Raw genomic sequence first — 12,141 nt, 5'->3', positions numbered from 1 at the left:
ACCACCAGCCTCCTGGTTAGCAGTCAAGTGTCTTAGGCACTATGCCACCAGAGCTCCTCTATATTCTTTAAGGATATGGAAAAACCAATCACTAACTTTATATGGAAAGGAAAGAGACTTTGGATAAGCAAAGCACTATTGAAGAAGAACAAAGGAGTTTTTTGGTTTGTTGACCACATTCTCCTTGACATTCTCTTCCCCTGGTTCTTAACACTGTTCTTTTATTCTCACTTCTCTGCTCCATTCTTTTTTGGTTCCTTTTTGTCTATTTGCTCTTTACATGGTGGTGTTCTCTTCAGTTCCTTTCCTCTTACTAGGCAAGATTACCATATACACTTTAAACTTAACATTCTTTTCCCTTCTTCATCAAATCCCTTGATAGCTCCCCACTGCCAAACAGGCTTCTAATATTTTTAATCATGCAGAAAAATTAATGCGGCTGGTGGGAGAAAATCCAAGGATAGCCTTCCATAGAACTATTCCATACATCCACGTTTGTTCCTATAGGGAGATTAAGGATTTCCCCCTGCCCTCCTCCCGGAAATATCTCTGAATAAAATCAGTACTACAGATAAAGATGTCCTATTTTGTGATTTTTTCCACTCCTCAGAAGGAAGGTTGGGCATTCCTACTTCCGTAGTGATACTGCCTCGGAAACCCAAGGAGTGGTCGCTATGAGTCTGGGCCGACTCGATGGCAAATAACAACAACATGGATGTATAGAATGCTAGTACTCCTATGTGGAAGGAACATTACCACACTCCTACCCCTACCCAAGGAGCTCTGGTAGCATAGTGGCTAAGACACTTGCCTGCTAACCAGACGGCTGGCGGTTCAAACCCACCAGCGACTCCTCGGAAGGAAGATGGGGCAATCTACTTCCGTAGTGATACTGCCATATGAGTCAGGGCCGACTTGATGGCACATAACAATAACAACAACAACCCCTACCCAGGGAGCTCTGATAGCATAGTGCCTAAGGCACTTGACTGCTGATCAGAAGGCTGGCGGTTCAAACCCCCCAGCCACTCCTCGGAAGGAAGATGGGGCAATCTACTTCCGTAGTGATACTGCCTCGGAAACCCAAGGAGGGGTCACTATGAGTCGGATCCGACTCAATGGCACATAACAACAGCAACAACAACAACCCCTACCCAGCCCCCACCCACCCCACCTAACGTCCTCTGAGATCTGGCTCCTACTTCTTGTTCTAGTCTCATTTCTTTACTACCGTTTCCCTTCTTCACCTCCAACCAACCAACCAACCAAAAACAAAAACAAAAACAAACACCCACACTCCCTGCCGTGTAGTGGGATCCGACTCATAGTGACTTCTCTTCGGTTTCAGAGGCGGTATCGCTACGGAGGTACATTGCCCAGGCTTCCTTCCCTGGAGTGGCTGGCGGGTTTGAACCGTCAGTCTTCTGGTTAGCAGTCAAATGCCTTAGGCACTATGCCACCAGAGCACTACCTGTCAAAACCAAAAACCCACTGCGAAAGAGCCTATTCGGACTCTTCTTGTTATGTGCCGTTCACTCGACCCGCCTCATAGCGACTCCTCCTTGGGTTTCCGAGGCAGTATCTTTAGGGAAGTAGATTGCTCAATCTTCTTTCGGAGGAGTGGTGGTTTGAACCGCCAGCCTTCTGGTTAGCAGTCAAGTGCCTTAGGCACTACACCACCAGAGCTCCCATTCTGACTCTTAGCGACCCTGTTAAGTTTCTTCCAAAGCTGTAAATCTTTACCGGAACCCGACTGCCTCAACTTTCCCCAGCTTAGCTGCTGTTGGGTTGGAACTGTCCAACTTCTGGTTAGGAGCCCAATGCTCTACCCCATAGTTCCACAAAAACAACATGCAGTTTCATGCAAAAATGTGCTTGGAATGTGTTTCCTTTCTTCCTGGGGATTATTATTTACATTTCATAACTGAAGTAAATCAGCCTCCGTGTTGCTTCAATTCTTCACATCTCTAGGTAACCCAATTCCTCCTCGATGCTCCCATTTTTTCCCTATACTACCTAGGGCCCATGACACTTCATTGCGTTTTTTGTTCACTTGTTTTTTCTTAAAAGGAGGGTCCTGAGTCTTGTTACATCTGTTTCCTTCATTATACATTTACGTAATAAAGATCGTGTCGGGGTCTCTAACTTGCTAAGCCACTGGGAAGCTTCCAATTTAATCACTGCCAAATAAAACGGTCGTTTGACTCCAGAGAAGGCTCAGGATTTCGCCAAGGTCACCCTCAGTGGTGCGGGTGCTTCACGACGGTACCACCTCTCTCACCTCAGCCTCTGTGACAGTTACCCAGCTCAAGGTGCTAATCTAAGGAGAAAGCCCAAGGACAGCCAAAGGTAGCCCACGTGCTTCCCAACAGGAACTTGGCCCTTTCATTAAACGTAGTTCCGTCAAGGCCTCGCGCCCAACTCATATCCCTACCGCCCAATCAGGTTTCGAGACTCAGAGGGTTGCACCTAAATTGACATTATCCAATGAAAAAATGGAATTTCAGATTAGCACTAGTTTTGACCAACGGGTGAGAGCATGACAATTTATTAACCTTTAGAAACCGTGCTGAGAATGATGAGCAGCAAAGTCCTCCAATGGATATATCAATAGCAGACTAGACCTCGCCCCAAGTGCCGGGGAGTTGGCGGCAGGGGCAGCAGCGACTTTCAGTCGCCACCCAGACTCCGCCATGTTGGGGTTTGTGGGGCGTGTGGCCGCTGCTTCGGCCTCCGGGGCCTTGCGGGGACTTAGCCCTTCAGCATCGCTGCCCCAAGCCCAGTTATTCCTGCGGGCCGCTCCGGCTGCGCTCCAGCCTGGTAAGCGCCTCCCTCTAGAATTTGGACTCATTTCGCGCCATGACCTTGAGCCAGGCCTATTGTCGCTGGGGCCTAAGAAGTCCATAGGTGTTCGAAGGACGCCAGGGACAGCGCCCTGCCCTCTAACGGCGAGACTGTAAGAACAGGTCGCCCTTGGGACCTTTCTTCTATTTAATTTCGAGCATATGGGAGAAGTGGCGCTGTGTGACGTAAAAGTGCGGGCGGGTGCGTTGACCTTTCCATGAAATGGGAACTGAGCTCTCTAGTAATGGAGGTTTGGTACATGAGAATGGGAAGGGTGTGCAGGCGTTTTCTAGGTTTCTGCTTGGTTCTCCCTTTGGACACGCCTTCGATCCGAGCGGAAGGCCTGGACTGTGCCGAATCCACATCTTAGGGTATAAAGTCGACGCTTCCTATGACCTTTAATTGCCCTAACCCCAACTCCTTCCGACATCATTTTGTCTGTTAGGCAGAGACTATGCAGCGCAAACATCTCCATCACCAAAGGCAGGCGCTGCCACCGGGCGCATCGTGGCTGTTATCGGTGCAGTGGTGGACGTCCAGTTTGATGAGGGACTACCCCCTATCCTAAATGCCCTGGAAGTGCAAGGCAGGGAGACCAGGCTGGTTTTGGAGGTGGCTCAGCATTTGGGTAAGTATAATTTGCAAAGAATAGTACAGAGTTTGTTTAGCCTAAATATCGTAAAAACCAGGCTGTCTCTTCTATGATGATTTTATCACAATGACTTTCGTTCTTCTGAATTTGCTGAAGCCACATTTAAATTCTGAGAAGGAGTTTTGGTTAACTTGTCTTTCATGACAGCTATGCATCATTAAATAAAACAAAACCCATTTATCTTTATGTATATCTTCAATGCTTTCATCTGATAGGTGAGAGCACAGTAAGGACGATTGCTATGGATGGTACTGAAGGCTTGGTTAGAGGTCAGAAAGTCCTGGATTCTGGTGCACCAATCAAAATTCCTGTTGGTCCAGAGACCTTAGGCAGAATTATGAATGTCATTGGAGAACCTATTGATGAGAGAGGTCCCATCAAAACCAAACAGTAAGTACTGCTCTTGTTGTATCTCTACACAAAGATCCTTTTTTTTTTTTTTTCTTTTTCTTTTGCAGTTTTATACATTAAGATGATACCTAGTATAGCAGAATGTCCCTGTGAGAATACTAGGAATGCTGGGATTCTCAATTATTAAAATCATACAGTGCAGTTTCTTCTGAAGAAATTAAGGATGCTGGAAGAGTTGACAAAATTTCAGTATCAATGGGGCTTGGATTGTGGGGTCTCTGAAATTTGCAGGTCTTTTCTGTTTCCTTTTGGTGTGTGAAGAGATGCTGTTAAGTTAGGGCACGGTAGAAGGAAAAAAAAAAATTGTCAGAGTTGTCAAGGAGTTAGAGTAGTGCTTCCCAATAACGATTTTCCCTTTATTGCAGGAAAGTTAGATGCTGATCACACCTTGTCTAGGATGTTGAATGTGGGGGTGGGGAGGAGGGAGGATCTTGAGAGAATGAGTAGAAGATTGGACTTGAGGAAACTTTAAGGCTAGTCAGCAGTCACTTGGAACAAAGCATATAGATTTATCCACTCCTCTCTTAACCTTTACAGATTTGCTGCTATTCATGCTGAGGCTCCTGAGTTCATGGAGATGAGTGTTGAGCAGGAGATTCTGGTTACTGGTATCAAAGTTGTGGATCTGCTGGCTCCCTATGCCAAGGGTGGTAAAATTGGTATGTTGGTGGTGGGTACATATTTTCTAAATCTAATGTGAGGAGGCATAAAAACATATGAGTTGGTGTTGAGATCTTTTCCTCGCTGATGAATAGCTTCTGACTTTCGTTCTTCTGAGTTTGCTGAAGCCTGATGCCATTTCTGAGAAGGGAAAAGATGGAAATAATCTAATTTTCCTTCAGGTTTGCGTATTTGGGGATGTAGATCTCTTAAGTACTCTTTCTTCTCAATCTCTCTCAGGGCTTTTTGGTGGTGCTGGAGTTGGCAAGACGGTATTGATCATGGAATTAATCAACAATGTCGCCAAAGCCCATGGTGGTTACTCTGTGTTTGCTGGTGTTGGGGAGAGAACCCGTGAAGGCAATGACTTATACCATGAAATGATTGAGTCTGGTGTTATCAACTTAAAAGATGCTACTTCCAAGGTGAGCACTGAGCTGATGATGTCCACATAGTAGTTGTGTTGGGAAACCTTTGCATGTTTCCTATATTGCCAGCTGAAGTTGTCATGTTTTACGTTTTTATTACATCAGTGTTCCAGCACCTACAGAGGAAATGCCTGTTACTGTTTTCCTGAATTCTAAGACATTTTGCATGTTTTCTTTTCTTTTTGACATTATATTACATTTTTAGATTTTCTTTTTGGTAGATAGTCCCATCATTTGATAGCTGATTTTGGGAGGTGGTTCATATATCTTGGATAACCCTATTTTGTGCTTCCCATTTACTTAAAGGTATTTATTTCCTTCCTACTACAGGAATTTTGCTTCAGTAACATATAAGAAATTATTTTTGTGTTTTGAACCACATCTCTAATAGGGAAAAGAAATTTGAGAATAAAACCACTTGATGCCTCAGAGCAGGTGGTTTCTCTGTGGTTTGGGAACCTTGGGCATTTGGCTACCATATTCCTCTAACAAATTTTCTGATGGTATATGACTACCACAGGTAGCACTGGTGTACGGTCAGATGAATGAGCCACCTGGTGCTCGTGCCCGAGTAGCTTTGACAGGACTGACTGTGGCTGAATACTTCAGAGACCAAGAAGGTCAAGATGTACTGCTGTTTATTGATAACATTTTCCGCTTCACCCAGGCTGGTTCAGAGGTAAGAGGGAAAGCTTGAGAGGACTGGCTCGTTTGACCTTTCTATGGAATAATGCAGATGAGGGAATAGACATATAAAATGATGTTTTCTCTTACTTTTTTTTTTTTAAAGGTATCTGCCTTATTGGGCAGAATCCCCTCTGCTGTTGGCTATCAACCTACCCTGGCCACTGATATGGGTACCATGCAGGAAAGAATCACCACCACCAAGAAGGGATCTATAACCTCTGTACAGGCAAGAAAAATTAAATGGATGAAGGTCAAATTTATATAAAGGAATGTAGAGAAAGACATGAAAGCTAGATTTTTACATCTCAAACAGAGTGTTAACCTGGGGTTCATGAGCTCCACAAAATAATATGTAAAATTCCTTATAGGTATGTTAAGGACATTAAAAGGTTAAAGTAATTGAAGGTATGGCTGTAAATGTAGATCACAAAACTGGTTTCTAGCCTAGAGTCTGGAGTTTCATAGAAACAGCTTTATGTACTACATTAATGTACTACAAGTTTCCAAATGTGTATACCCTACTGCCATTGAGTCAATTCCAACTCAGAGTGACTCTATAGGATAGGATGGTACTGCCTCATAGGGTTTCCAAGGCTATAAATCTTTACTGAAGCAGACTGCTTCATCTTTCTCCCATAGAACAAATGGTAAGTTTGAATCACTGACCTTTTGGTTAGTAGCCAAATGCTTTGACCAGTGCACCACCAGAGCTCCTTTCAGATGTGTATAGGTGGTATATAAAAAAAAAAAATACAAAAAGGATGCTAAGTTAGAATAACTTCCATAATTCATTTTCATGGTGAACTACTAATTATAGTGTACAAAAAGGTATTTTTTTTGTGTGTGTGTATGTGTGGTTTTATTGATTCTAAAAGGGGGTTCCATTACAGGAGAGCTAAAAAGTAGGATGAAGAAGAGGAATAATAATGAGAATTGTTCCATCACTTCTTGGAGAGGGGCCAGATAATCTACAGACTCAGCAGGTGGTAGGGGTGAAAAGGCTCTTTAAAAGTGGATTTTTGAATGCTAAAGAGAGATGGGGGTGATGAGCAGTGGTCAGAAAGGGGGATGGCTACATAGAATGACTTGACTTCTTGCTTCTCTTCATTGATTCTTGATTCACTTTAGGCTATCTATGTGCCTGCTGATGATTTGACTGACCCTGCTCCTGCCACTACCTTTGCCCACTTGGATGCTACTACTGTGCTGTCCCGTGCTATTGCTGAGCTGGGCATCTATCCAGCTGTGGATCCTCTAGATTCCACCTCTCGCATCATGGATCCCAACATTGTTGGCAGTGAGCATTATGAAGTTGCCCGTGGAGTGCAAAAAATACTGCAGGTGAGTATTGCTATGTGAGATCAGTGGACATAAAGTAATAAAAGGGGCGGGGTTTGGGATCTGTGTTTATAATAGAAATTTCCCAGTGACATCTTTGATTTGCTTGGGGGAAGGAAAAGGTGAAACCCCCAGTTTCAAGAGTAGGGAGAATAAATCACTGATACTGAGGGCCCCTCCTGTTTCTTGAGTAGGTAATTTTCCCTCTTAATAACTTGTTTGACTTGTGAATCAAGGTAAGGTTCTAAAATGCTTTGTACAAAACTCAGTATGATGTGTTTTGTCCAAATTAAAGGAATGTGAATATTTACTTGGGTTTTTTTTTTTTCCCCCTCTCTGTCTCTCTCATAGGATTACAAATCCCTCCAGGACATCATTGCTATCCTGGGTATGGATGAACTTTCTGAGGAAGACAAGTTGACTGTGTCCCGTGCACGGAAAATACAGCGTTTCTTGTCGCAGCCATTCCAGGTTGCTGAGGTTTTCACAGGTCATTTGGGGAAGCTGGTACCCTTGAAGGAGACCATCAAAGGATTTCAGCAGATTTTAGCAGGTGAGATTTGGAGTCCAAAGCTGAAGACAGAATGGCAGAGAAGCCGAAATGTTACCTCTCTATTCCGATTCCACCAACCATCAAACAATATTGAAGTATACTGTGCCCAGTTACTTTTTTTTTTTTAATTAAAAAATTAGTTTCCCATCAACTTTGTTTGAAAAGACTTTACATCCATTTCTGAGAATATAACTTCTGTTAGTTGATTGCCTAGCTCCTTGTAGTATATCATCTAATATTTAGTGCTTTCATTATTAGCTACTCCTCTGAGTGAATTATAAGCACCCTTACAAGCAGTATTATCTTGCTTTACAAATGAGGACATTGAAGCACAGAGGAGTTTTCATGTAACCTATTCTGATGTCACACAACTAAGATACAGAATAAGAATTTGAACTTAAATTGTCTGCTCCAGATTGTGTTCTTAATTCATGCTGTATCAAGTATCCTTATAAATTTTGATTTGTGGAGAAACTTTATTAAGATTTTGATGTGAATTCATCTCATTTTCTCTGTTAGACTTAATGGATAAGGTGTGTGTATGTATATGTACATACACACTGTAGAAAACAGATCTCTCCACTTCTCACTAGTTTTTTTTCCTCCCTCATTTAGGTGAATATGACCATCTCCCAGAGCAGGCCTTCTATATGGTGGGACCCATTGAAGAAGCTGTGGCAAAAGCTGATAAATTGGCTGAGGAGCATTCGTGAAAGGGTCCTGTGGGGAAACTGTCTACTGTGCTCAGTATCTCCTTGCCCCCAATCCAAAAAGCTTTAGCTTTCTGTGTAGACCATACGAGAGCCTTTTGCTTGAAGATGTTCTGTCTAAAGAGTATTTAAGGTTTCCAATAAAATGTACATCCCTCGGATCTGTCTGCTTTTCTGGGGAAGTAACACTAAATGCTTATTTTCCTTAATTCTGACACCACCACCAACACTGAAGTTTTTGACATTTTTAGAGTGGTCACAAGAACAGTTTAGCACAAAGTAGACCATGTATATGGTCATCAAAAAAGAATAATCATTGTCTTGGAGTCAGAATTTATGAGGGATTTTCTGTGGGTAATAACCTTAATAGTAAGGCTAGGGTTTGGCCTTCATTAAACCAAATTGACTTTCTTACATCTTAAATATTCCTACTTTATGTTTAATAAGAAGCTCTGGTGCTGTAGTGGTTAAGGCAGTTGGCTGCTAACCAAAAGATTGGTTCAAATTCAACAGCTGCTCCATGGAAGAAAGATGAGGCAATCTGCTTCTGTTAAGATATACAGACAGCCTTGGAAACCCAGTGGGGGTTGCTATGATTTGGAGTCTATGTAAAAGTGTTTTTTTCTGGTTAAGCAAAAGATGGGATTTCTGAGAAAGGGCATATTGGAAAGAAAAGGGTAAGATTTAGGAATAAAAATCCCATCCATAAGTTTATTCAGGAATGGTGATGATGAAAAGATGAGTACTAATCTTTTATAAAAACAGTCAAGAAGCTGTATGTTTTAGCCAAGACTTAATTTCTCCAGAAAGTTACCAATTGCTACTTGTATATTGTGGGCATGCCTAGACTTTGATGCTTTTGATTTCTCGAGGCCGTGCAGGCCACAACCTAGCCTGAGCTCTACTAACAAAAGTTGAGGGAAGAGATTAACAGTTTTCAGGTTAGCTGGGTTTGGGCTAAAGAGCTCTGGTAGTGTGCCTAAGGCACTTTAACCAGAAGGTTGGTGGTTCAATCAAGCCCATCTGCCACTCCAGGAAGGAAGATGGGGCCATCTAAAGATTTGCAGCCTCAGAAACCCAATGGAGGTTGGGATGAGTCAATCTACTCAATGGCAGCTTGTTTTGGTTTGGTGGTGCAGTGGATAAAGAATTTGGTAGCTAACCTAAAGGTAGCGTAGTGGCTAAGGCACTTGACTGCTAACCAGAAGGCTGGTGGTTCCACCAGCCACTTCTCAAAAGGAAGATGAGGCAATCTACTTCTGTAGTGATACTGCCTCGGAAACCCAAAGAGGTGGCTATGAATCGAGTTCGACTCGATGGCACATAACGTAAAGGTAATGATTTGAACCTACCACCTGCTCTGGGTAGAAGATGTGGCAGGCTGCTTCTATAAAGAATTACAGTTTGGGGAATCCTCTGGAGCAGTTCTTACAAGGTTGCTAGGAGTCAGAAAGGACTCAATAATGGTGGTTGGTTTTGTGGCACAGTGGTTAAAGTGCTTGGTTGTTAACCAAAAGATCAGCAGTTCAAACCCACCGTGCTCCACGGAAGTTAAAGGACTTTAGCACTGATTGAAGGATTATAGCATTGGAAACCCTCTGCGGCAGTTCTGCTCTGCCCTACAGGGTCATTGAGATGGAATAAACTGTAAGGCAGTGGTGTATTTTTTTTTTTTAATTATGTTCTTTGGGGTCAGACACACCTTTACTGCCCTCTGCTAGGTGGATTGGAAGCAGTCGTCACAATTCAGATCTCACCATTTTGAAATCCTTGAAGGCCATTTGCTGGGATGTGGTTCTCAGCTAATGACTGTTTACAAATCAGCTGAGGCTTTTGTCCTTAGGAGGAGTCTGCAACTATAAGCTCCACCTCCTGGGAGGCATTCAAGCTTTGGGTAGAAGCAGGGCGGGGACAAGCTGAACTCCCAATTCAGAGGCCCCGGGGGGCTGACTGTTGGGGAGGGGCCTTGGGAGAGGCGCTTGGGGTGGAGTAGGGGCCTCCAAGCTTCCTCCTGTCTGCCTGTGACGTCCTTGGCACCAACCAGTCTCTTCTGTGTCATGATCCGGTCGGAAGGTGGAGCCCCTGAGCTGTCTATGCTAGTTTGCTCCCAGAAAATCAAGGATTTAGGGAAATGCTGAGTTATAGGGGTGGGGGTACTTCCTCTTCTTCCAGACTTGTGTAGGTAAGAAGCTGGTAGAGAAAGCCCCAGGGTATGGGTGAGCACTGTCTGCTTTGCTTTCTCTTGTCACTTAGATGCAGCTCTAAGAACTGTAATCCTAAAGGTTGTTTGCATCCTTCGGCCCGCCCTCCGCCCCCATTTACGTCCCTCAGCACTTATCCGGAACATTTACCCTCTAACCAGCTGCAACTATTTACTTCCTTCCCCCATGCCACCGGAGTGTCAACACAGATCTAACCTTCCTCCATATTCCTTCTGCTTTGCCCTGTCCTCTCCTCCTCCCACTCTCCACCCAGAGAAAGCCCCCCCCCCCCCCCCCCCCAGTCTGTCAGACGGGGACATCACCCAACAGCAGTTCAGGCTGTGGTTCGCAGGAAGCACATACTGGCTTTTTGATTCTTGCTAGTTCCCAGCTCATAATTTGGGAGGATCTAACGCCAGCCCCCACCTGAAGGGGGACACAAGGACAGTGAGGAGCTGGGTGGTCCCAGCCCTGGAGCTCTGCCAGCCAGACATGGGTGAGTATAGGGACAGCCCCCGGGAAGGTCTGAGGGATGCCTAGCTCCCTCCCTGGCTGACTCAGCAGGGGTGTGGTCTAACCTTTGCTCTTTTGGGGAGCAAAGGAAGGGAAATGGGGCCATAGGGCTCAGCTAGGCTGCTGACCCTGGGATCTTGTGTACTGGAAGCTTGAGCACTAAGAGCCTGAGACTGCACCGTAGTCAGCAACCCCCACTCCCCTGGATTATTGCCCCTAATTCTCCTTTTCCCATCTGCTGACAGTCAAAGTAATCTTCTACAGTTCTCACTGCTAGCCGCCCCCGCCCCCCAAGTAAAGCTCACTTTTGTTTGTGTTCCAGGGTCTTTAGGGTGCTTCCTCTCCCCTAAATTTCTCCCTGGGCCTACGTCTGTCTTCTCTCCTCCCCCACTCAACCCGCCACCAGGTGGGGGCTGCACTGAGCAGCTGCTTCCTGTTGCCCCAGAGGTTGCAGCCAAGGGTGGTGGTGGTTGGGGAAAAACTGAACTAGAAGAAAGCCGATTCTCACGGTTCCCCATCAACCTCACTCACTATGGCTGCTATTGGCGGTCCCCCACACGCCAGTCTCTGAGGTCACTGAGTGAGAGGCGGGATTGAGGTTAAGAAGACTAGGAGGTCTTTGCCCTCATGGCTTCCTGATTCCAGAGGCTTTTAGCTTTTAAACTTGGGCAGAGTTTGGGGAAGGAGGCTGTGCCTTTCCACAGCCGTAAGGGATGGGGCCCTGAGGAGCTGAAACATGGGGAACCTGTTCACCTAGTAAGGACGCTGTGCGTGATCCCCAGCAGGCTTGGCTTTGCCTTCCCTCTCCCGCATCTCCACGCCTCCGTTGCGTCCTTGTGGTTCTCACCGCCTTCCCAGCCTTCCTTTGTGAAGAGGTCTTTGTCGGTGCCCTGGCAGCGCAGGCAGAACTCTCAACGTCCTCTAGTTCGGACCCACCACCTCCCCCAACCCCCACCCGAACGCAGAAGTTCTGTCTCTTCGTGGGATCTGTTCTCTTCCTCCACTGGGATCCTTACTGGTTCTGGCCCCTAGGAGACGCCACCTGCTTCCCCCTCCCCCAGCAGATCCTTCGCGACAGACCTCCTAGAGCGTTTGTCCTCACCCCAGCAGCTCCTGCCCCTTTAAGCGCCACCTCCCTCCTCCA

At 45.3% G+C, this 12,141-nt stretch overlaps 1 protein-coding gene and 2 non-coding genes across 3 annotated transcripts; all 3 read left to right on the top strand.

The window, feature by feature from the left end:
- Positions 1-2,693: 2,693 nt before the first annotated feature.
- On the top strand, positions 2,694-8,286 carry ATP5F1B (ATP synthase F1 subunit beta). The gene is made up of 10 exons (XM_007955143.2): positions 2,694-2,820; positions 3,290-3,472; positions 3,712-3,886; positions 4,445-4,566; positions 4,808-4,992; positions 5,516-5,674; positions 5,786-5,908; positions 6,811-7,023; positions 7,372-7,573; positions 8,189-8,286. The coding sequence occupies exons 1-10, from the start codon at positions 2,694-2,696 to the stop codon at positions 8,284-8,286; spliced, it is 1,587 nt and encodes a 528-aa protein (XP_007953334.1).
- LOC122151499 lies at positions 3,540-3,614 on the top strand. The gene has a single exon (XR_006164179.1). It is a non-coding gene; the product is annotated as a small nucleolar RNA SNORD59 (small nucleolar RNA).
- Positions 4,647-4,717, top strand: LOC122151500. Its single transcript, XR_006164180.1, has one exon. It is a non-coding gene; the product is annotated as a small nucleolar RNA SNORD59 (small nucleolar RNA).
- Positions 8,287-12,141: the final 3,855 nt, after the last annotated feature.

The sequence above is a fragment of the Orycteropus afer genome, unplaced genomic scaffold (genome assembly GCF_000298275.1).
Source record: "Orycteropus afer afer isolate SDZICR_OR568_19922 unplaced genomic scaffold, OryAfe1.0 scaffold00490, whole genome shotgun sequence".
NCBI classification, from domain to species: domain Eukaryota; kingdom Metazoa; phylum Chordata; class Mammalia; order Tubulidentata; family Orycteropodidae; genus Orycteropus; species Orycteropus afer.
This window is presented reverse-complemented; position numbering and strand designations above follow the sequence as displayed.